The 23,433-nt window shown below is 53.5% G+C and overlaps 6 protein-coding genes across 6 annotated transcripts; 3 read left to right on the top strand and 3 right to left on the bottom strand.

Annotated features, from left to right (window-relative positions):
- Positions 1 to 1,917: 1,917 nt before the first annotated feature.
- On the top strand, positions 1,918 to 4,018 carry V2A60_004439 (uncharacterized protein; the record flags this gene model as incomplete). Its single annotated transcript, XM_083255759.1, has 2 exons — positions 1,918 to 2,231; positions 2,344 to 4,018. 2 exons carry the CDS (start codon positions 1,918 to 1,920, stop codon positions 4,016 to 4,018), a joined length of 1,989 nt encoding a protein of 662 aa, XP_083111885.1.
- Positions 4,019 to 5,400: 1,382 nt separating this feature from the next.
- Positions 5,401 to 7,975, bottom strand: V2A60_004438 (Clr5 domain-containing protein; the record flags this gene model as incomplete). The annotated part of the gene is made up of 3 exons (XM_083255758.1): positions 5,401 to 7,244; positions 7,356 to 7,567; positions 7,644 to 7,975. 3 exons carry the CDS (start codon positions 7,973 to 7,975, stop codon positions 5,401 to 5,403), a joined length of 2,388 nt encoding a protein of 795 aa, XP_083111884.1.
- Positions 7,976 to 11,661: 3,686 nt separating this feature from the next.
- Positions 11,662 to 12,768, top strand: V2A60_004437 (kinase-like domain-containing protein; the record flags this gene model as incomplete). Its single annotated transcript, XM_083255757.1, has 1 exon — positions 11,662 to 12,768. The coding sequence occupies one exon, from the start codon at positions 11,662 to 11,664 to the stop codon at positions 12,766 to 12,768; it is 1,107 nt and encodes a 368-aa protein (XP_083111883.1).
- Positions 12,769 to 13,381: 613 nt separating this feature from the next.
- On the bottom strand, positions 13,382 to 13,871 carry V2A60_004436 (uncharacterized protein; the record flags this gene model as incomplete). Its single annotated transcript, XM_083255756.1, has 2 exons — positions 13,382 to 13,463; positions 13,543 to 13,871. 2 exons carry the CDS (start codon positions 13,869 to 13,871, stop codon positions 13,382 to 13,384), a joined length of 411 nt encoding a protein of 136 aa, XP_083111882.1.
- A 1,523-nt stretch (positions 13,872 to 15,394) lies between these two features.
- Positions 15,395 to 16,636, top strand: V2A60_004435 (saccharopine dehydrogenase (NAD+, L-lysine-forming); the record flags this gene model as incomplete). Its single annotated transcript, XM_083255755.1, has 3 exons — positions 15,395 to 15,452; positions 15,513 to 15,701; positions 15,771 to 16,636. 3 exons carry the CDS (start codon positions 15,395 to 15,397, stop codon positions 16,634 to 16,636), a joined length of 1,113 nt encoding a protein of 370 aa, XP_083111881.1.
- Positions 16,637 to 18,548: 1,912 nt separating this feature from the next.
- Positions 18,549 to 20,545, bottom strand: V2A60_004434 (uncharacterized protein; the record flags this gene model as incomplete). Its single annotated transcript, XM_083255754.1, has 5 exons — positions 18,549 to 18,599; positions 18,651 to 18,764; positions 18,831 to 19,325; positions 19,385 to 19,606; positions 20,300 to 20,545. 5 exons carry the CDS (start codon positions 20,543 to 20,545, stop codon positions 18,549 to 18,551), a joined length of 1,128 nt encoding a protein of 375 aa, XP_083111880.1.
- Positions 20,546 to 23,433: the final 2,888 nt, after the last annotated feature.

Genomic DNA, 23,433 nt, shown 5'->3' with positions numbered 1-23,433 from the left:
AAGATAGAACTGAAAAGAGATAAATGAGGCGCATCTTACTCTATCCTCTCGTTCCTCTCATCCAGATGGTGGCAGTGTTTATTACCTGTTGCCTGCCCACACCCACTCAACTGCCCCCCCCCCAAACAAAAAGCCCAGAATAGCAACAAAACAGCTGGGAGATTGCGAGCGCCACGCGGCAGCCCCAAACGAGAAAGCAACACCAGAGCCAGAGCCAGAGGGAGGGTTTGAAGGCTCGCTCCATGGGAATGAATGGTAAGGGAGTGAGTGATTCGCAAATACTTTTTTTGCTACGTAGGTGGATGGATGTATTACTTACCAGTAGATGCAATGTGAGCATGCATGGCCTCCCCCCCCTTCCCTTGCAGGGCTGTTACCACGCCTCATACTTACCCCGAGGTAAGGCGCTTATACTCAGTACTTGGGTATCATGCTCAAATTTTGTACTACCTGGCCTGGTCCAGCCCAACCCAACCGAAAAATGGCCCGTCGTCATTGGGCCTCTCTTTATACTCGTCTCATTTTCCTTGGAAAGACGACGTCACTGACCCGGGGGGACTGCCCGCCCCCCGTGTCCAATCCTTTATATCTACATCTATCAAGCACAAGCCGGGGAAGGAAGCCTGGATGAGAAACTGTCTCGTTTTGAAGAATGAAAATAAAATAATATCCAGAAACCGTTTATAAGCACATCTAGGCCTCGTCATTGTCTCTCTCTCTTTTCCTATTTTGCCGCTACCGGTATATAGACGCTTTTTCCATTCTCCTCCTTCTTCAAACAGTATCGATTCACTCGACATTGTCAATTATCTCTCTCTCTCTCTCTCTCTTCCTTATTTCTTGCTCGTGTTTCCGGCCAAACACCTGTTTTCCGTTCCTTCCCCTTCCTCCTCCTTTTCTTCTTCTTCTCTCTCTCTCTCTCTCTCTCTCTCTTCACCCAAAATATCTCGTCATTGTTTCGTTTTTTTTTTCGTTTCCGTGTCACGGCGTGTCACCAATTTACAACTTGGATATAACCTACGCGAAACAAACATCCACCCCCGTTTCTTGGTCGACAGTATTATCCACACGGCCGGGGGGGCAAGGAAAAATAAATAAGAAACAAGAAAAGAACAGTCCTAAAACCCTCATCTTGTCCGAGTTTATGAAGCAATCCCCCCCTTTTTGGGCATTGTTTGCGCTTCCTCCAAGACCACCCCGCGCCCCCTCTATAACCCTGGTTTGGTATAACCGCGCCGCTACTACCATCCACCATCCTCCACCAACCACTACCAACTGGGCACCGCCACCCAACACCAGAAAACCCCCTCCCCAAGCAAGCAAAGACTCACTACAGATTATTGACTACGCCATAAACTCGCTCGATTCGTGCCACCCGTGGTGCCTCTTCCCTCTCTTTTTACTTTTTTTTTTTAATCTCTCTCCTTCCCACCCCGCATTCTCTTTTTCCCTTCATAATAAGCTCCTACTCTGCCCTGCCTCTCTTCCCTCCCTCATCTCACTCTCTCTTCTCGTCTCTCTCTTTTCCCTCTTCTTCCTCTCTCTCTCTCTCTCACGCCCTGTCCCGTCCATCCAGCACTCACACATCGATTGCACTCGAATAGACCGACCTTTCCCTCCCGACAGCAACGAACAGACGACCATCAAGACGCATTTCCTTGCCCACTCCAAACTCAGATACCCCATCCGCACCCTCAGCTTCATCAGCATCGCATCGGCGCAATCCGTCCAATCCATCCAATCCGTCCCACTCAACCCGCCAAGCGCCGGTCCGCTTTCTCCATCCCAACTCTCAACCTGATCTGCCACACAACGGCAAAAGGTCCCGGCTAGCCAGATACACGGTTTCTTGGCCGCCATTTACGCGCCCTCGCCGTCCTCGCAGCCAAGCCCTACTCAAAACCACCAGTCGCCATCATGAGGCTTCCCTTTCGCAAAAAGGAAAAAAAGACCAGCGTTCAGCTCAATGTTCCCGCCGAGTTTCGCCCCGCCGGCGCCGGCCTGCAGCCTCGATTCCCGCCCACCACAGAGTCCGCCTCCAGACTCGCCCGCCTCCCCCCCTCCGTCCTCCACCGTATCCTTACCTGCGTCTGCCCGCACGCCCGCGACGAGTCCTTTGAGACCTGCGAGGAAAGCGGCCGCGATGACAACTGCGTTCTCTGCGACCTGCGCGACCTGTCACACTGCGCCCAGGTCAGCCGTGCCTGGCGGGCCGTCGCCATTCAAGTTCTGTGAGTGCCCCGCGTCCTTGCGCGCATCAGGCCTGGCCAAGACGTGCTCGACCTGCCTGGCCTCTTTCGCCTAGCCCCTCGCCTTCCAGCAGCGCGCTAACATCCCCCAAAGCTACCACAGCATTCGTATCGAGCCCGTACACTACTGTAAGATGGAGGCCTGGCTGGCCGAGCGCCGCAAGAAGACGGGCCGCTTCGACCGCAACGGTGTTCCCGAAGATACTGCCCAGACCCGTCTCCGCCTCTTGCGCCGAACCGTCCGCGACGATCCCACCAGGATCGGCAAGCTGGTCCAGTATCTCAAGATACCCTACATGGTCCGCGAGTACTGCCACGTCGAGCTCGCCCAGACCATTGCCGTCCTGCCCGATCTGCACTACGTCGACCTCCCCGAGGGCATGTTCGCCGACGACCCTGCCTACGCCACCCTGCGCCTCGAGGTCCAGGCCCGCTGCCCCAAGTTGCGCAAGATGTCCTACGTCGCCGGTGCCGAGAGTAGCTTCGCCATGCTAGCCACGGGCCAGGTCTGGCCTCGCCTTCAGGTCCTCGAGCTGACCGGCCTCAACGTCGACCCCACCACTATGCGCAACGTTCTCGGCTGCCTGGTGAATCTGCGCGCTCTCAAAGTTAGCAAGACCGACAGTCTATCAGATGAAGTGTTACTCTCCACAGAGGGCCTTCCCAGCCTTCCTCCCATCGAGGAGCTCGTTCTCAAAGATACTCCGCGCGTCACCGCTGCCGGTCTAATCGAGTACCTCGCCTGGCTCGAGACACAGCAAGCGCTCAAGGTCCTGACACTCAAGGACACTGGCGTGCAGCCCTCCGACCTGGCCGACGTCCTGACCATGGCTACCTCATTGCGTACCCTGGCCCTGCAAACCAAAGTTTCCGAGCCTCTACACTACAATGCCGGCATTGCCCCGCTCTCGTCCCGGTCCCTGCGCACGCTGCGCTTTGAGCTCTCTGGACGCACCTCGTCGGCGCAGGACGCTAGCGCGGCCAACACATACTATACCTACGTCGCCAACTCGATCCTCTCCAGCAATCTGCCTCGGCTTCGTAGGCTCTTTGTCCACGACGAATCCTTCCCCGACAAGCTGCAGACCGCCATGCCCGCGCCGGGAGGCGCATTCAGCGGCGGCTCGCGCCACCATCACCAGAGCTCCTCCATGTCCTCGACCCGCGGTGTGCCGGCCTTGCGCATCTCACCGAGCGGCAGCCCCCCGGGCGGCAACGGCATGGCGAGCCCCAGGTACAACACTCCTATGGGCAGCCCCATGGCCAGCCCCCGTGCCGTTCCCCGGTCCCTCGCCAGCCTGTCCGCCAGCCCCGGCCAAGCCGCCCAAAACCGACTCAGCTCCAACAATCCGTTTGCGCCGCAGCAACCGCAAGCAGGAGGAGCATCCCGCGCCGCTCCCATCCAGACCCTCGAGATTTTTACCAAGAGCGACGAGGTTGGCCAGTGGAATTTTGCCCGCGTCGATGCCCACCACTCGATCTCGGCGTCCCCATCTCAGCGAGAGCAGCAGCAGCAGCAGCTTTCGACCGCCAACCGTCGCGAGAGCCAGTACGGCCTCGCGGCCGACGTCGAAGGCCAGGATTGGGATCACCGCGCCGCCCGCCGCAGTGTCATGGTCGGCAACGCCGCCGGCGGCTTCCTCACGCTTCCCGGGTCCGCGCCGTTTGCGCCCCCACCGGACCTGCCCCCGGTCACTCCGGGCTTCGCCAGCGACGACTACCGACCGCGCAGCAGCGGCAGCACGTCTCCCTCGCGTTTTCGCCGCTAAATAATCACATGGCCGTTGTTTTCGCCACTTTTTTCTTTTTCTTTTTGTTTTCATATCTTGCGAAGCATTTCATTTGAGCATATGGGAGAGACAACCAACTGTTTGGGGCCTATAGGAGTGAAAATTAAAAGTGCCATGTTTTACTGTTTTACTTTTAGTCATCTACATATATGCATGTATGTGTGTCTTGTATGCGAGATGCCTCTTTTTGGGGGGGGATGTGTCTCAGAGCAGGACGAAAGCCGTCTGCAAAATCCCCCAACAGCGTTGAATTCTTTCATTTTGGCAAAACAAGCATGGAAAGCAAGGGGGCAAGGATTGTCCAGATACCAACGGGATGCGTTGTCAAGGGAAAATATTGGTAAACTTGGGGGCATGGGCAGATGATAGGTGCTTTCCAGAGCGTGTCGAGGGGGAAGACGGACCCTCTAATGGCGGGGCTGGGCCAGAATCTCAGCTCAGAGTTTGATCATCGTATAATCACAGCGTGCATTATTTTCTCCTGATCAAAGTTAATGTGTGTGTGTGTGTGCGTGCGTGCGTGTGTATGTGTGGCCTGTGATGCTCGTGTCGTTGGAATCATGGCGTAAACAGTTGTTTTCCTTAGTCGGTCAAGAATGTAACAAAAAAAGTCGCAGTTGTAGTATTTCTGTCAATACTATACGGAGTACTTGGCTGCCTAAATGTCCTTGTAGATCAACAAAAAATGTCTTGAACCTTTGGCCATCAGTGCGAGCCGAAAAGAAGCAAGAGAGACTGATGCTCTCCTTGCTCATTTGAAAATATATATCTGCATATCTATGTTTGTGCAGAATTCTGTTGTTGGCGACGATTTCTGTTCCGTGATCATCATAATACATGCCGGCGTTGCTGCTGGGTGAATCTTACATGTGCAAAAAAACAAAAAAAAGAAAAGAAGAGAGGAGAAGGGGGGAAAGAAGAAAACAGAAGAGGCCGTGCCATCGGCCTCTCACCACTCCTGGTTTGCTGTCCGTCCGAAAGCCCAGAGCCGAATAATAAGCCCTTGCCCACAAGCATTATTATACCAAAACTCCCCCTGCAGGTGTCACTGCATCGCATCTGCAGGTGGCAGTGACACAACGCTGGCGCAGAAAATAGAAGAGGAATTAGAAAGGAAGAGACGAATAAAAAGAAGTAGGAGAAAGATGAGATAAGAGGAAGATAGAAAGGAAGAGACGAATAAAAAGAAGTAGGAGAAAGTAGGAGGAGGAAGGATAAAGTAGGAGGAAGAAGGATAAAGCAGGATAAAGTAGAAGAAATAAGGAGAAAATAGGAGAAAGTAGGAGGAAGAAGGAAGATGAAAGATAGCAGATAGAAGACAAGGGAGCCCCCCCCCCCCCCCCTTCCCGCCATCCTTCATCTTAGATATCCATAAAGTCCTGCACCTGGCTCTGTATGAGCTCAACCCGCGGGCCCATCTCCTGGAAGCTGTCCGCCGGGTACGCGACCGTGTTCCAGGGCTGCTCCAAGCGCGCTCCCGTCTGCCAGGCGGCGAGCTGGATGCTGGGGGCCGCGGGTGGCGGTGGCGGTGGCGGCGGCTGCGGCCGCGGGAGCAGCTCGAGGTAGGCGTCGGCGGTGTTGCCGTCGCGGTCGACCGCCGTGCGGCAGCAGCCCGCCCGTTGCCCGAGCCAGTCGGTGACGCGGCGGTCGCTGGCGGCCGTGGCGGTGGCCGCGGCCGCGGCCGCGATGAGCGGCGTCTCGCCGCGGTGATTGGCGGCGTTGATCATGTCGGCGCGCCTCGCCAGGAGCAGCTGCGCGAGCACCCTGCCGCCGCCGCCGCGGTCCCAGCCTCGGTGGTGCCGCACCACCTTGTGCAGCGCCGTGTCGCCGACCACGTCGGCGGCGTGCACGGACGCGCCGCCCTCGATGAGGACCAGGGCCACGCGGACCATGTCTTCTTCATCCGACGACGACGACGACGACGATAGCGACGACGTCGGCTTCGCGAGCACGTGCAGCGCCGTCTCGCCGCCAGTCGTCGTCGCCCTGTCGACCTCGGCCGCGCACCTGAGCAGCCGCTGCACCTCCCCGACGAGCAGCAGGCTCGCGGCCAGGTGCAGCGCCGTCGCGCCGCTCGGCGACGCGGCGCCGCCCGACTTTTCCGCCGCGGCCACCAGCACCGCGCCGATCGTCTCCGCGTTGGCCCCCTCGCCCCCCTCGCCTCCCTGCTCCTCCTCCGCCGGCACAGGCATCCGGGTGATTTGCCGAATCTCGGCCGCCTCGGCCATCAGCCCGTCGACGTCAAGCTCCGCGCCCGTGGCCGGGTCGAGCAGCGCGCGGAGCACGGCCGCTCTCCGGTACCGCAGCGCCGTCCACAGCACCGTCGTGCCCCTCCACGACAGCACCGTGCCCCTCCACAGCTCCGGCGTCAGCACCCCCGCGCGGTACATGAGTGCCATGCCGCGCGCGGTGCTGTCGCGGTCGCCGCCGTGCTGCACGTGCCGTTTGATGAACGTGTGCAGCGTCCATCGCGCCTGTGCCAGCAGGTTCGCATCCGCGTTGCTGCCGCCACCGTCAATGTCCAGCTGCACCCCGAGGCCGTGTAACAGGAGCAGGCAGAAAGTTTCGACCTGGTTCTTGTGCAACGCGGTGCACAGCAGATGTGGGTGCAGGCGCTGCGCGAACCTTACCCGCTGGCAGCGGCGCACAATGTGCCGCACGACGTGGTGCAGGTCGTGCTCGATGGCGAGACGCACGAGTTCCACGACATGGACGTTTGTCATGTCCAGATCTGCATCCATGCCGCCAAGTACTATCCCTACAGTCTCCTCGTTAATAGGTATAGGTATCTTCCACGGCAGAAAGTCGCAGAAGAGGCACTGGGAGACCACACGCCTCTCGCGCTCGCTGTCGCTCCAGCTTGTGATTAACTGCATCTGGTGTGACTCCGACCAATATCGCTGGGCATCCTCCGGACCGGGCGACTGAAGATGGGCCAGACTCTCCAGGTCAGCCGAGGTCAGCTTCAGCGCTTCTCTCCGTCCGTCGTTGAGAGCACTGCCGGGCAGCGACTGGTTCGCCGTGTTGGTGAGCGCAGTGCCCCCCATGTAGACATCGACGGTGCTCCCCCCCGTCGGCACCGATGATGGCCCAAACGTGCAGTTCGTCGTGGACGATGAACCGTAAAGATACTTCTCCCCTCCAGATGTGCTGTTAGCTTCCGGCCGGTCAGGGGTGCGGCATCGTATGTGATACGGCAACGGCTCTGTTGTGTCCTTGTTAGAAACGCTCACGAGGTCCCGTCGGCTCTCCGTAGCCTCCGACGTCGCCCATTAAGAATTTAAACGACGCAAGCCACATGACAAGATCGACTTACTAGAGCTTAAAGGTTCCGCCGTGGTGCGCTCGCTTCTCATGAACCTTTTGATCTTGTAGTCGGGCACCGACCGACCCCGAATCTCAAAGACAGACTTTCTGTTGAGAACCCTCTTGCGCCAGAGTCGATGCCGGATGATTATCCGCATATCCCTCGTGGCAATGTTTTTCTGGATCTTTTGCCTCTTAAAAAAGTTTCTGTACTGTTTTTTACTGGGGAATACAGAGTCAATGTTAGGAAAAGAGATAATCCAAGCAAGCCGTCCGGATCTGTGCCGTGTTTGCTTACGTTGCATGAAAGTTGTGCACCTCCCCCATGATCTTTATGACTTGCTCCAGTTTCTTCCTTTGATCCACGTACAGAGCCTCAATCGTGGCCCGGTGGCTCTCCCACTGTTCGGGCTGCGGCCGAGCCACGCCATCGTCGGCGCTGTGATGGGGCGGCCCAGAGGCGTCTGACGCCACCAGTTCCATGTGCTCTTCTGGAACATCTGGCTCCTCGAAAGTGGTCTCAAAAACGACATTGCGGTTGTCCGAGTGATATTGCGCCCACTCGGAGAGAAAATCGTCGTCGTCTGGAGGATGGGTGCCCAGGTAGAGCGACTGGTGCGGCTGGCTCATTACAATGTGCTTATGAGTATGTATGATTGATGAAATCTGTCAGGACTTTTCTTCTTCAGTATTACCAGTTGCTTCTTTTATTTATATTTGCAGGTCAAGCTTTCCAAAGCACTTGTCGGCGGGCCACCAGGGGGTTTATATTGATCTAACCACGATGCCCAAACCTGAATATGCAAGATTGGGCGAAGCCCAATCTTGCTTCTCCGCCCGTCAAACTTCCGACAAAACATCCCTGTCATTCTCAAAGGCGCCCTGCTTGGGCTTGGACGACTGCCACGTAGAGAAGGTGTATCTTAAAGGTGGCTTTGCTAGCGTCATGCATCTAGGTCACTGAGCTGTTGCAGTCCTGCATTAGCTCGTTACTTTGATTCCACTGGGACGGCCTTCCTTTGGGGAGTACCTCGTGGGATGTAGGTATTCCAATGACTTGTTCTAATCATCAGGAGAACCCGGCGCCTTTCAAAAATGCAAACAGTCTCTGGTCCTGCTAATATCATGGCCGGCGACCTCGGATGCCTTGGCCGACCACGTACCGACAAGGCATTGCTTGACAATTCCAACTTGCAGCAAGTACTGTTCATCAGGTCCCGCAAGGCCCTGTCGATAAGTTCGTTATGCATTGCAAGTTCGTTATGCATTGCATGTAACTATGTTCGGCTTCTTTGGGGTTTGCGGGGACGGTCTTTCTGTGGCCAGACTATGGCTCAGCCACGCAGGGGTGCTTTAAGACAGAGGATATGTCAGGCTGCAACTCCGTGTCCGAGTTGTCCAACGAGAGGTGCAATTTTTTTTTTTTCAGAGCTGCAGGCTGAATGAGCCTCTCTGCCATCAACCAATGGCCGCGTCCCGCAAAGTCGTGTCGCGGCGCGGAGCCCTCCGCCTGACAGCAGCCACGACATCACACATCCCAGTTACCTTGTTTTTTTTCGGGATGCAGCGGCTCCGGGAACCCGCACACGTTCGATCGTTCGTCTGCTTCGCTGTGCCATCTGGTCTAGACAAAACTTACTCGCCCACTCTAATCCCACTCCACCGCATGCGTGCGCGGCCCTGTCAAGTTTCCTACTTGGGCAGGCTCATTTTGACTTTCACTGACGATCTTGGTCTGGGTCGCATAATGGCCGGCTTCTTTGCTCTGGAATGCCGACATTCTGCTGGGCTACGATATCTGGCCCAAGCTTTTTCGACTGACGTGGCGCCGCTTGGCCCCGACGCACATCCTGCTGGATTACCGCGGCAAGTCTGCTTCTAGCACTCACAGTCCACCACTTTGATGGGCTTCCATCAAAACTAGAAATACCTATGAGCGAGAACTGCCTTCCCTGGGAAGATGAAGATGAAAAAATGCGCGGTTGCATGAAAACACCGTTTTGGGTTGCAGCGAATTATGGCAGGGCCACGAGAGAAGACGGCCGAGGTTTCTTCCTTGTTCTTTTTCCTTTTTTTCTGTTCGGCAGTGGTTCGTTGCACATAGAGTTCTACCCCTGTAAAGATTTTACACTTGCGTTTCACCGCTATTCCTGTGCAACATAGCTATACAGTTGTGGCTGCAGGTCGGGTAATCTCGATGTGATTTCCACGGCTATCGAAAATCTCCGCCGAGGAAACCGCACGTCTGCGCTGGTCATTGCCGTAAGCTCCCCGGACGGAATCCTGCGTTTCATTGTTCTTGATGTATGAAGAAATGTGCCGGAGGGACTTGGCCGCGACCTTGTTTGATCGAGGTCTCAGTGACAAAGAGCGCCACAGATGTCACGCCTGCTCGACGCACATCTTGCATAGTCAAGGCAGGGGTTGTAATGGTATGCATTTCTTCAGACGCCAGGCCTTCCGTATTTGAGAAATTTTCTACCGTAGTCGCTCGCAGCGCGGGGATTGCGCTAACCCAAATATTGCAAAAGTCCAATGCCGCACTGGACTTTTTCAATACTTGGGTTAGCGCTCGTTGACTGAGGATGTGTCACGTTGAAGGTAGGCTTGAGCATACCAATATAGAGAGATATACTCAATTACGTATATAAATTAGAGAAATATAATAAGATAATGGGATATAATTTGATTTCTTAAGCTATTGTATGAAAATTCCAATAAGGAGAAAGTAATACTCATTTATATACATAGGCCTTGGCTAATTTAATATATCCTTCCCTTATTATACCATCTCGATGTCGCGGCCTTCCCCTCCGGCACCCGCCCAGCCCCTACTAGCGTATCGCTGCTTTGCGCGCCAGCTATAAAGAACTCCCTCCTGCCCGTGTCGCCGGCTTGCCGTCCACGAGCAGCTGTCGCAACCCTCCAGCGCTGTTTTCTCGCCGAAATTTACCGTGTTACTTTGCTGGCGCTTCCTGGAGGCAGATTGCCGCAGGCAGTCTCTGTTTTGAGCTGCTTACAGAACTCCATCCTCGCCCTCGCAATTAGACGCCAGCCCTCGCCAATGAGACGCGGGCTTGACAACAGCGATGAAGGATTGAGAGCGTTCAGAAGGCTCGGAGGCCTCTGACATGGTTGACGATCAAATCTGTACCGGGACAAGCCCACCAGACAAGCCCACCAGACAAGACTGCCAACAATTCGAACGCAGGAGAGGATACATGTGACGAGCAGCCGCCCATGAGCCAGATGCCCCGACAGATCAAGAGGCCAAGGGCGTCATCGGTGAACCGCCATACCGAGCAGTCTGATGCGGATGGCCTGCGTAGTGCACCGGACGATCCGGAATACTACCCATCACCAAGGTATGAATCAGAAGACGATAAGTGACAGCCCATTTAGTGATGAAGAATAGGTATCCCGTAAGTGCTGCAAATTCTACGTCAAGTCGATCAAAATTAAATCGCGAGGTTAATAACGTAGTCATTCTATATCTGTGGGCCTAGACTAGGCATTAGAGTTAATCTCCGTAACCTAATTAAGAGGATTCGCTTGTACGGAGTAGTAGCGGAGCCGATAGATGTGGTGTTTGATAAATAGCTCCTGGGCCAGAAACCCATCCCGATCCATAAGATCATGACCGCAGCAGAACGCAAACCTGTGCTGTAATCGGCTATTCCGAACAATTTGTGCCATTTCTTCCTGGCCGTTTTCTTAAAACAGGGAACCAAAAAAAAGTAATTTTTGCCGTGGTAAAAATCTGCATCAGGCAACAACGCAACTGGCGAATTGAAAAGCATGTGGCAGCGCAAGCCCACTCCCCATCAACGATCCCTGCAACGATCCCTGCAACGTCACCACAGCTCTGTGCGCTCTCGAGTGCGTCGAAATTTTCAGAGGCGATTATCTTTGCCCATATGCCCCCTCCTGTCGAGGTTCGGGGTAACGTGTGGTTGACAGGAGCTTGGGACTTTAATAGTGCTTCCTTGGCCCACCAAAGCTCCTCCTCTAGCCGACCACGAAAATGTAGATGATACTCCTGTGGTTTGGCCTTTTCATATGCTAGAAACGTTATTATTAATCCTAATGCCCTAACAGCCCTTGTCGAGTTCTTGAGCTCTTTGCCTATTAAGAGTCCTTCGATACACCTCGTATAATATGGGAAAGGAGGTCTGAGGAGTGACCGCCTTGAATACATGGGTACTTGGTTTGCTTTTAGGCAACCATCTTGCATATTAAATGGGACCGCTCCGTGAATGCCTTCCCAACTCTCCTCTCAACTCATGCTGCTATCAAACAGAGCAACAGTAAAAACCATGGTCGATTTCCGCGATGAACCAGTGCCAGACGGGCTGTACTTTGTCAATGCACCAAATGCTCAAACTCGGCGCCAAGCAACAGCCGACTACCTAGCCAAGGCCAAGTTCCCCGAACTACGTCCTTCTACTGATGGAGTGGTCAAGGTGCTACGTCAAATAGCGCATCCATTCTCAGACGGGAGCATTATTAACCGAGAGACCTCTGTCCAAGAAGATCAGACGATTCGAAAATCTGTGCGACATGGCCGATCTGATCTCCTTGCAGAACGGCGGAACCTCGAGCTCATCGCAGAACAAACAAACGTACCAGTACCCCGTGTCTACGACTTCTATACGACGAGCGGATTCGAGCACCTTATCATGGAAAAGGTGCCCGGAGTCACACTCGAATATGCCTGGCCTAGCCTGTCCTCTCCGGAGAGGGAAGACTTGGCAGACCAGGTGGTTGGACTTATCGGCCAGTTTCGCCGTTTACAATCTCCCTCCATAAAAGCTGCCCTTTTAGACCGGCAGCCTCTTCGACCAGGCCTACGGGATAGCTTTGACTTCACTATGGAGCGAATAAAGGAATATACTTGGTGTGATGGCGCCGTAGACTATGTTCGGCTTAGGTGTGAGGCATTGCACGGCATGCCGAACGTGTTCACCCACGGTGACTTGGATTGGAGTAACATAATGGTTTTAGATAAGCAAGTTTCTGGTATTATTGACATGGAGACCAGTGGCTTCTTCCCTCCTTACTGGGAGTTGTTTTCTGTTAAGAGGATGGCTCACGGTCTACCAGAAGGGTCCTGGTTCCGCCTTCTGGAGGAGCGCTTGGCCGACGAGCACGGTTCTGAGTACGCTGGCATGTGGGAAGCGGAGAGGCTCATTCAAGCACTGAACCATCATTCACGGCGGGCTTTGACACCTGATGAGCGGTTCGCACATCGTTCAAATGGCTGGGCCGAAGTCAGCCGTATTCTTGGTGTGGATGTTGGCCCCGCCCCTCAAGTCACGTACGCGCCATGGTCCGAGAACCCTTGGTGGCTCGATTATTACCCTGAGAGAGAAGATGATGCAAGATCGAGCACTCCCAAACCGGACAAGGCCGCTAGGAGTTGAAGCGGGTCTCTTGAATATGAACGCAACTCTGCATGAGCCGACGGCTGAGGTCGAAATGGCCAGGAAGGGAGCCCTGGCAGAAAATCACGGCTGCCCACGTTTTGACAAATTTCCGCTACGGCTGCTGGTAGATGTCCACTGTGCGGACATGCACAAGCAGCGATAGCAATGCCAGATGCCCTTCCCCAGACACAGCAGCCTCCCCAGGTCAGCGCCTATCGAGGCCATCCGCCTTCGTAGCGTTAGCCTCAGCGCTATCCATCACTGCTCAAGGTGGAAGCCATAGGGAGACGGACGTTACTGATCTAGTTGAGCGGATGTTGGGTGGTGGCACGGGTAGTTGAGGGTAGTTGAATCGGATCCCATAGCAAGCCAGGTCGATAGCCCAGCATCGATTTCCAGGTAACAAGTCCTCGATGATTGATCGTGACTGCGCAACAGGCTGCCTGGCCAGTATTTCCAAACTCCCAAAGATCCCTCAAATGTGAACAGCACAAAGTTGGCTAGCTCCGGAAGGGGTTGTCGCACGTATTGAACGAACGAAGACATCTAAACGCTCCAAGAGTTCCTTTGCTGATGGCCCTTCCTCGCTGCATCTGCATCGGCAGATGGGCTAAAACTTTCCCCAGGCATACATGTTATCCGTGAACTGCCGCGCCTGCAGCAACCACGTATCAGGCAATCGGGACACGGTGCTATCACGAATTTCAGCGCTCTGCGTCCACAATAAAAAATCCCATCGGCCGCGCCTGAACTGGGTCACAGACAACGTACAGCGTTCCATCTGTTCCGCGGCGAACACGGTATATCTCGTGCGGCAGTTTGTTCATGTCTGGCTCTCTAATCGCGTGCACCTCCATGTCTAGCGTGACGTGGAACGAGGCTCTAGGATTGTTCTCCATGTACTCTTGACGCATCTCCACGTGCGGAAAGTGTCGTCCCAGAGGTCCGCATTCATCCATCCCTCTCCCGATTGCTTTCAAGTACGCCTCTATAGCATCGGTGTGGGAGCTGTCATCATCCTCAAATTCGTTGTATCGCAGACGCAAGATGACACGCTTCGGTTCACCGTCATTTACAGGTGCAGGGTCGTTGAGCGACATCGTTGAATCGAGTCTTCGGATGATGGCAACAATGACGGCCTGAGAATGGGTCCGTGAAGGTGCGATCGTTATCTTCCTATTAGCCCGGTTAAAGGTGGAGTATGCCTCCGCTGTTGCCGAGATATAACTAGGGTTAGTAATTAGTACGTACTAAAGTAGTTACTAAAAGTACTAAATTAGTTGCTAAGAATACTAAATTAGTTACTAAAAGTACTAAATTTCGTGGTACTGGCTTTCGCTTATTGTTGATGATCCTGTCAGTCGTTCCAAATACCAAGGGAGTATCCGTAGCCGTTCCGGAAATCGTTCCGGAAATCGTTACGGCTCCTACTTAACATCGACGCATGACGCAAATCAGGGGCCGATACATGGCAACGGCCATCGCATCTGAATCGCGAGCTCTACGGAGAGCCGACGCTATTAACCAGTCTCAACGGCGGCCACACACAACACATACTCCTCCCCATCAAGACATCTAGGTTCTGGGCTTCTCCAACCCTTGTCCATGTCAGACCAAAGCAAAGCGCCGCAACACCAGATACTACCAGTAGTCACAGACACGGACCACCACCCCAGAGAGGCTTGCCGCAGATGGCCCTAATCTTGTGTTATGATCGTGGGGGCCTCTACCCTTGAGGGGCGTGCCAGCAGGAGCTGAGGGAAGGGGGGCGTCGCTGTCGTCGTCGCGACCCCAACAACTGGCCCCGAAAATACGCAGGCACATCTTTTTGTAAACCCTTTGAACTCTCTTTTGCTTGTCAGGAGCAACAGCCAGTTGTTCCCTACTTCTCCCACCTTGAGTAGTAGAGGATCATTGGATTAATCAACTCCCCAGTTGCTAGAGTCTGTGTTGTGGCGTGCTTGACATGCTGTGCACTGATCTGGCTCTCCTTGCAACGTGCCTTGATGGAAGGAATGGTGATTGAATCGTTGGTTAAAAATCCGGAACCAGAATTGCCAGGGCTCTCTTGTTCTTGAAAATCATTTCACACCTAACAATGCCACAAAACTCCATAGCAGAAAAACTTGTAAGCGACAGATTCCCTGCTCAAGAACGCTTTCGGGCAAAAAGATAATGGCACTGTAGACTTCCCAAAAAATAATAGAGATACTCGCTAAATTGCACACCATCTATCGATTTAAATCGTACTGTGCGATTATCGTCGCGGTCAGTATGGAAGGTAACATCTAGGGTAGCTGGGACGCGGAAATAAACTCGCGATGTAGTCATCTCCGCCACATCACACCATCAGTGTTCATAATGGACAAATAAAGATCCCAATTCTTCTCTCACTATAGGATAGAGTCTCAGTATTCCAAAATCAAAGTCTTACGCTACATCTGCAGTGCTGTCTAGCTCTCAAGTAGCTACCGGCATCAGCACCGACTTGTCATCACGTGACATCGGTGGGAAGACCGAATGTACCGATGCCGGGATGCTGAGTCACTTACATCACTTACAAGCAAAGCTTTTCAATCGACATTCTCACGACTCGATCATTTCCACTCATCGCATCACCATCATGGCAACTGTCATTCACCTCAGATCCGAGACCAAGCCTTTCGAGAGGCGATCTCCTTGTATGTAGGCTCAAAATCGCCCACCCAGAAGCTCACAGCTGACAAAAACCGCCCTACTAGTGTCGCCTCAGACCGCCAAGGCTCTCATCGACGCCGGCTACGTCTTGCGCGTAGAAGAGTCGGCGGACCGCATCTACAAGGATGAAGAGTTCAAGGCCGTCGGCGCTGAGATGATCCCTGCCGGCTCATGGGTCAAGGCGCCCCTGGACCACATCATCCTGGGCTTGAAGGAGCTTCCCACGGACGGCTGTACGTGAACGAGGACCCTTGGCGGGGGAGGGGGGGTCGACCCGTCCCTTGACTAACACCGTTGACCAGCACCTCTGCCGCACAACTTTATTCACTTCCACCACTGCTTCAAGAAGCAGGACGGCTGGGCCACCGAGCTCGCGCGCTTCGCCAAGGGCAACGGCATCCTGTACGACCTCGAGTTCCTCGTCAACGACAAGGGCCAGCGAGTCGCCGCGTTCGGCTGGAGCGCGGGCTACGCCGGCACGGCGCTCGCCCTGTTGTCCTGGTCGCACCAGCTGCTGCACCCCGGCGTGCCGCAGCCTGCCGTCCCCGCGTTCGACTCGGCGGCCGACCTGATGGCGCTCGTCCGCTCGTCCATTGCCCAGGCCCTGCCGCTCAACAAGGGCGAGTACCCGCGCCTCATGATCATCGGCGCGCTGGGCCGGTGCGGCAACGGCGCCGCCGCCGCCTGCGACGCCGCCGGCGTCCCCGCGGCCTCCCTCGTCAAGTGGGATCTGCCCGAGACGGCCAAGGGCGGGCCCTTTGAGGAGATTACGGCCGCCGACATCCTCGTCAACTGCGTGTACCTGGGCGCGCACCGCGTCCCGCCCTTCACCACGCTCGAGACGCTGTCCACGCCCGACCGCCGCCTCCGCGTCATCTGCGACGTCAGCTGCGACCCCAACAGCGAGAACAACCCCATCCCCGTCTACGCCGGCTACAGCTCCTTTGACAGCCCCACGGTCGCGCCCTCGGGCGAGCTCGAGGGGCCCGAGCTGCGCATCATCGCCATCGACCACCTGCCCACCATGATTGCGCGCGAGGCCAGCGACGAGTACTCCGGCCTGCTCCTCCCCAGCCTCCTCGAGCTCAAGGACCGCCAAACGGCTGGCGTCTGGACACGGGCGGAAAAGACATTCCGAGACCGCGTGGCGGAGCTGCCGTCCGCCTGATAAGCACCCGAGACTTCGGGCATTGCCTCTGATGAGCGTAGCTACGAAAATAAAAGCATGATGAAATATAGAAGCACCATTGGCGCAGTACTATTCTGCTCACCACCCTCATTATTGTGATGTGTTTGCCGCCTACAAATTGAACAACTCTTCGACGCTGAGCTCCCTGTAGAAACGCAGTGGTCCTTGGCCACACAGCACTTGGTATGCAACGTCACAACACGCCGGACGCTCTTGACGAGTTCCAAGAAACCTTTATCGACATGACTTGGAGATAGTCGGAGATCACTCCCAAATTGACCACCCCATCTCCCCAGACCTGAATACATGTAAGTATTATTTCCGACTTCCGGGTAGTGTCTGAATTTACGAAAAGCCCATAAAAACCGGTGATTGTTGTACCATCGGCAATGTCGATTGTTTTCATCCGTAGGTTGTTTTCTTTGTCGCCATGGATTGTCGTTCTGCCAAAATTAGTGCTCACCTGCTCGAGCATGGGCTATATTAGCATATTCCTCGTTTCTGTAGAGGCTTTGAAATCTGTAGTTCTCGCTGTCAGGTACCGAATAATGCCATGACGGAGGTGATTTGGGAGATTGTTGTCCTCGTAGAACATGTAAGCCTACAGAAACAGATGGAGATTCGTTCACCCCCGGCCCCGTCAATAGGAGAGAAGACCGCCTCTTCCATCATCCTGCGGCCAGACCAGCTGAGTCGCTCAGAAGTAGAGTTTTCAGTTTCTGGAACATCGCAATCTCGTACACAAACTGCAAGCCATCTAGACGGTCGTCGAATGCCACCTGCACACCTTGAACGAGAGCTAGACTTTTGTCTTGTCGCCCGCCACATTTGATCCACGAGAGCGGCTGGTACATGGTAGACTCAGGGAAAGGAATTGGCATTGAGCATCAAGTTCTCAGGCGGTACTTCGGGATTTCGCATTGCTACATGACGCAAGCAAATGTCCCTGGCCGGTACACGTCATTTTCATCAGCTTTTTCGTAATGTATTGACAAAGCAGTAATCTTGTATCCCCATGGTAAAAGTCAGATAGTGAAACACGTTACCATTCTAGGAGAATTCGACTGACATCGACTGCAACGCGCACGCGATCAACTCTTTTGTCTGATATGAGGCGTTCAGATATTGGCACTTCTCCGGTACGTCCTACCCAAGAACATGTCTCTCTAGATGGACCAACAGCTTGCAGGGCCCGTACTCCTCTTGGGCCCATCGCCACCCGAAAGCCATGCAATGTCACGACATCGAACTGCAACGGAGAACTGTCTTTTCTTCTTCTCAGTGAATCTGAATCTTGTCGCATGGCAGAGCATAAGTAACCTGAGAATGTTTCCTCTCTGCCGTTACTGGTGATAATTCGAATGCCTGTGATACAGTGCCGAATGCTGGTATTGACCATTGCGATGCCAATAACGGATGGGGCCAGAGGGAATCTTCATCTCCATTGTTGTGGCCAAGCATGGCCGGAATTGACGCCAACTCTGCAGAAGATGCTGAGTTTTGCCAAGTATACATTGCTAGAGAGGGAAGTCCACTCTTCTGAGCCGCTAGTGCTGGCCTGATGAGTGTCAGTAGTTGTCGTGCTAAACTCCATACACGCCCGCCGATTTAAGAGCTCCAGGGATGATACTTGACTTCTCGAAAAGCGGTAAAGGCACAACAGTGCATTGATGCAGCTCGAAACTGCCCTCCTCTCGATCTGAACTCAAGACTGGTCATTTACAGGAGCAAACTCATTCCATGTGTATTGTATATAACTAGTGGAAGCTGCAGTTCCCTATGCTTGTATGCCTGACATCTTAACGCATCGGGTGGTGACCAAAGGTGTAGCATTTACAGCTGATCAGTTTATACCAGATAAACTCTCACAACATTCGAGCATAGCAAGGTCCTAAAGACGTTCCGAAATCACGCCGATATTAACCATGCCGCATTCCAGGTCCTGTACAGTATTAGTATAGGTAGCATATCTGAGTACACTCTAGTAACCCACAAAATGGCCGTACAGGCCAGTGATGGTTGTTCCAGAGGCAACCGTTATTTCGTGCATCTTCATCATCTCAGTTCGCTTGCCAATCTTTTTGATTCTTCCTTTATTAGTCGTAATCTATCGTTGGTGGCCATCGTGTCAGTATCTTGATCACTTGTTTCGAAGTGGCGATGAAATTCTTACAGCAAAATGCTCTGGATGCCCATGGCGCAAAAGCCCCGGGCGTGCATCATATTCAAGAGATGCGAGGCCTATAGAGAGCGAACAGATGCGCTCTCCGCGTGCGCCCTTAATGGAGAGCAGCGGCGCACTGAACGGCGGCTGGCGATCCTCGAAGTGGCCCAGTCTCACCGGGCTAGCGTCGCGGCACGTCTCGTCGGCAGTGTCATCGTATTCAAACTGCAAGCCCCGGAGGCCGTCGACGTGAGTATAGAGTAAGCCCCGCACAAAAGGGAGTTTATCGCCTCGATCACCGCCAAAAAGGATCCAGGAAAGGGGCTCGTAGACGGTGCTCGGAGTGTCGGAGCCGATGAAGGAGTCTTCATTGAGCAGCAAGTTCTCCGGGGGAATATCGGGGTACCATATTTCTGTATGCCTCAGAGATGCAGCCTGTGCAGCCATGTTTTCTCCTTCATCGGGCTGCTTCGCATGGACAGCTATCGCTGTGATCTTGTACCCCTGCCGAATTCATGTCAGAAAAGCAGCCGCTACGCATGAAGCGAGGACTTCTTACTTACGTCGAGTGTCACTCTTAGATTCGTGATTTGCCTGTTGACCACGAGACGCTCAGATATCGGCACTTCTTCCGTGCGACCTGCCCACCGGCTTGTATGCTGCTCGGGACCAACGAGTTGTAACGCTCTCAACCCGTTCCGGCCCATCGCCACTCTCAATCCGTGGAGAGCCACTACATCAAAGAACTGTTCGTTTTCCTCAAATAGATAGCCTGCGAATTCAGACTTTCCGGATTGGTCAATCAGTCGAATTCCGGTTACATAATCCCATACGCCAGTGTCAACTACGGCGATGCCGACCCTGACAGCTCCCGACGGCACTTTGATCTCAATGGTCGTGGTTGGATAACGCGGAATGTCTCGTATTATGCCCCCTCTCGAGGAGTCCCCCATCCTTACCATGCTACAAATCGAGTGCCATCCTTGCGGATCCAGGTCATCTGCTTGTGTTCCTGATATGTTACATATCAATGGTGGCTTTGTCAGAACCAGTAACCTCTGTGCCAAATGCCACACTCGCTCTCGATTCAGAATATCCGGGGCCGCAACTGATCGTCGGGTAAGGCGATAGAGGTTCACCAGTTTACCAAGGTTATTGTAGATGCTTTTATCACGAGCTTCGAATAAAAATCCCCTCTCGCCATCTGGAAGAAAGCGTGACTGCCAAAAGGCAATGATGGAAAATAGAGGTAGAAAAACTCGAGAGGCCAAACGAAGATTCAGAGCGTCGTTTGTGGGAAGCAGAAGGAGAATGATTTGACAGAGTTCCCATGGAAGGCGAGAAAAGCAGTCTGTACTGAATAACGGCCGACCCGGGTTCTTAAGACTTGGAGCTTTTGCCACAATACTGGATAGTGTGGCCCCAATCCCTGGTCCGTTGAAGGGGTTGGCGAGTGCTCCTAATATTACTCCGTTCACATCTGGGCCTGTAACTCGGAATTGCTCGAGCCAGGGGTAAAAGCCTTCTGGCCAATACCTGAACAGGCCTTCGTAGTTGTGACCCCAGCCCAGCCCATTGAGCCAGAGCAGGAATGGCAAGGACTCGCATACGCTGAGCAGACGCTCCAGCGAGAGGTCGCTGGCCCCAGGGAATCGCTGCAGAAGGTTCCAGCAGGCGTCGTGAAGAACAAAACCGTGAAGTCCGTGGACGGCAGGAGCCTTCATGACTGGAACTTTCAGCAAACCGTTTTCATCCTGCACTGCGTCCCATCGAAGAGCCGGGTCTTTTGGCACGCGCCATACTGGATCGCCGTCATATCGCGCAACGCCACTGACGAAAGTGCGGCCGTCGTTTCGATAGACTGGTCGTGTGAGTGCGAAGTGGAATGCGCAGACGGTGTACACTTACCTGTCCGATATTCATGGGTCCAACCTTCTAGATGAGAACTGGTGTAATCTTCAATACTCAAACCACACAGGAGGCAGCTGCATTTCGCAGGCATTGAAGTCGGTGTTTTGCAGGGCCTTGATGTCGTCGCTCAATCCCCCCACACTACCAAAGCAGGAAAACTAATCACCGGGGATGCTCTTTGGGGTATGATATAGTGCATTCAAAATTGGCATTGTGCCATCAAGAGCACGAGTTGGCAAGCCCGTTGGTTGTACAATGCCCCGTGATTGCGGGGCTGCTGCCTGTACTACATATTCACGGTCACTTCCAAGACGTGCAGTTTTGCCATGCTTCAAAATCTGTGCAAAAAATATTTCGACTTTTCTCGCACTTTTACTAGTGAGAATCATTCACACCCTAAGCCCAGAGGATTTTTACCAAGGCTGTTGCTTACCCCTTGTCGAGTATTGACGTCCAGACTGTATACCGGACCCCCATCTGACTGGAAGCCAGGGAAAAGGGAGGAAGCATTGCCACCTTGAAAAAAGAATGTGAGAGATCTTTTACGATGTCTCGGTTATGACATGAATTTGTGCAAAAGGGGTGACCGCGTCGCGCCTGGTGACTGGTTCTGTCCCTGTCACGAACCAGTCCTTTGGAGAAGTCACATTTGGAGCCAACGTCAAGACAGTACAACTGCGGTTACATTAGTGAGCCTTTGCGTGTTCTCTCCGCAATAAAGAAGGCTTGAGAATGTGGCCCAATTAGCGAGATGCTTGAGTGCCATCCTGAACCGACCCAGGCTACACGGCGTCACGAGCGAGACCTTTTTCTCTGCCAAACCTTCGCTGCGCCTTGTCTTTCGGTAAAAGAAACGAAAAAAGGGCGTGGCGGGCGCGCGTCAAGTTATGCAACGTGGATATATTGGTCGCGAAACTGAAAAAGAATGTCTTGGACCGTACCGATGGGTGAGCCACAAAGTCGCAGGTTAAAACAAAGGAAAAAGCCTGAATAGGGAAAAAAAAAAGCAGGCCCCCGGTCAAAGACCAAGACACGCCAGATCAGTCCAGGATTAGCTCGTTGCTTTGCGAGACAGGTTTTTAAGAATGGTTTCCCTTTTTTTTTTTTCTTTATTTCTTTCTTTCTGTGGATTGGCGTTTCTATTTGCATGGTTGTTGGTACATATGGGCGGTTAACAGTGAAGGGGACATGGACGGGCGGCTACAGATGTCTTTGCTCAACAGTCAACGAAGGCGACGCGAAAACGAAATAAAAAAGCACGGAAAAATGAGAATAAAAGAAGAGAAAAAACTTTCTCGATAAAGATGGAGTGGTGATGGCGTGACGCTTGTACAGCTTTACACGGACAGAGTAAAAGTGTAAGTATTAAAGTACGACGTGTCATGGCTCGACTCAGGGGAGGTCGTATTTGGCAGGAAGGCGTCAGGTTGGAATGATATTGGTACGACGAGCATTCCAGACTCGGCGCGTTGAGTGCAAGTACACAGTGCTGAAGTGGTTGGGGAATACATGCAGGCACAAAGGTCAAGGGAGAGCGAGAAGCTCTTGATCCTGTTTGAATAAAAAAACCGGAAAACCGCCCAACCTCATGATCGTCGCGTGGCGAAGAAACGAGTGGTTGCGGACTGTTAGTACGTTTGCCTGCTTGCATCGTCATGCACTATGCAGATGCATCAATGGTTGGCTGGGAAGAAGCCCGGGTGCAAAGTGATGTGGCTGGGAGGGGAGGAAGCCAGGGATGGCAAGAGCATTAGCCACAGAAGGCAAGCCACAGGTGCAGTACCTTGCTCGTCAAGGTCCACGTGCGGCTCGAGTGGAGAATTGGGGATCTCCCCTGGCGCTGTGGTGGGGGGTTCGAAAGCTGTGGCTGGTGCCCCCTCCATCAATCGTGGGGGACTAACTACTTAGCGAGAGGAAGGGCCAGTTGCTGTGGCTTGTGCGTGCAACTGGGGGAGGCCGCAAACGTGTCACGTGTGGCTTGACAGCCTTTTCCTCCCTCGCCGACCCAAAGGTATGACGCCATGGTCGGGGCGGCACTTGCAACACTGTGGCGCTAGCCTTTCGGGCGCTGCCTTTTTTTCTTTTTTTGGGTATTATTAGTAGTGGCCGATCAGGCATACTTTCTGACGCTGTCTGACTGTGTATACAGTACGAGGCTGGAAGGATGAGCAGTAGTTTCGAGTTGCAAAAAAAAAAGAGAAAAGAAGACCGGCATAATCCCCGCGTGAGAAATGCAAATCCCATCGTCATGTATTCCAAATTGAGAAGCAAAAAAATTGCCGATTATTTGGAAGAAAAAACGAAAAAAAGAAAAAAAAAAAGAAACAAGCCAAGCCTGGGAACGGGCAGAAACAGCGGCGAGCTTTGGCGCCCACGCTCACTGGATAGCACCTGTAACCCTTTCCGACATTTGCGACACCACACGCAACGATAGACTTACCTGCTAGTTAGTACTGGTGGTCGTGCACTGTGCGCTTGTTTTACAACTGGCAACACCGAGTGTATTAGACAAAGATGGTTGCTACATGCAGGAACACAGCACATTATGCCCTTTTTGTTCCCTTTTTTTTCTTTTTCTTTTCTCGCACTGATGAGTAGAGTGCAAGTGCACCACTCCAAGAACCAACGAGCCAAAGACAAAGTGAGCAAAGAAAAAAAAAAAGAAAGAAAAAAGGCCGCCGAGATGGTGGGCATTTTGAAA

This window comes from Cordyceps javanica, chromosome 3, assembly GCF_051103115.1.
Source record: "Cordyceps javanica chromosome 3, complete sequence".
NCBI classification, from domain to species: Eukaryota; Fungi; Ascomycota; class Sordariomycetes; order Hypocreales; family Cordycipitaceae; genus Cordyceps; species Cordyceps javanica.
This window is presented reverse-complemented; position numbering and strand designations above follow the sequence as displayed.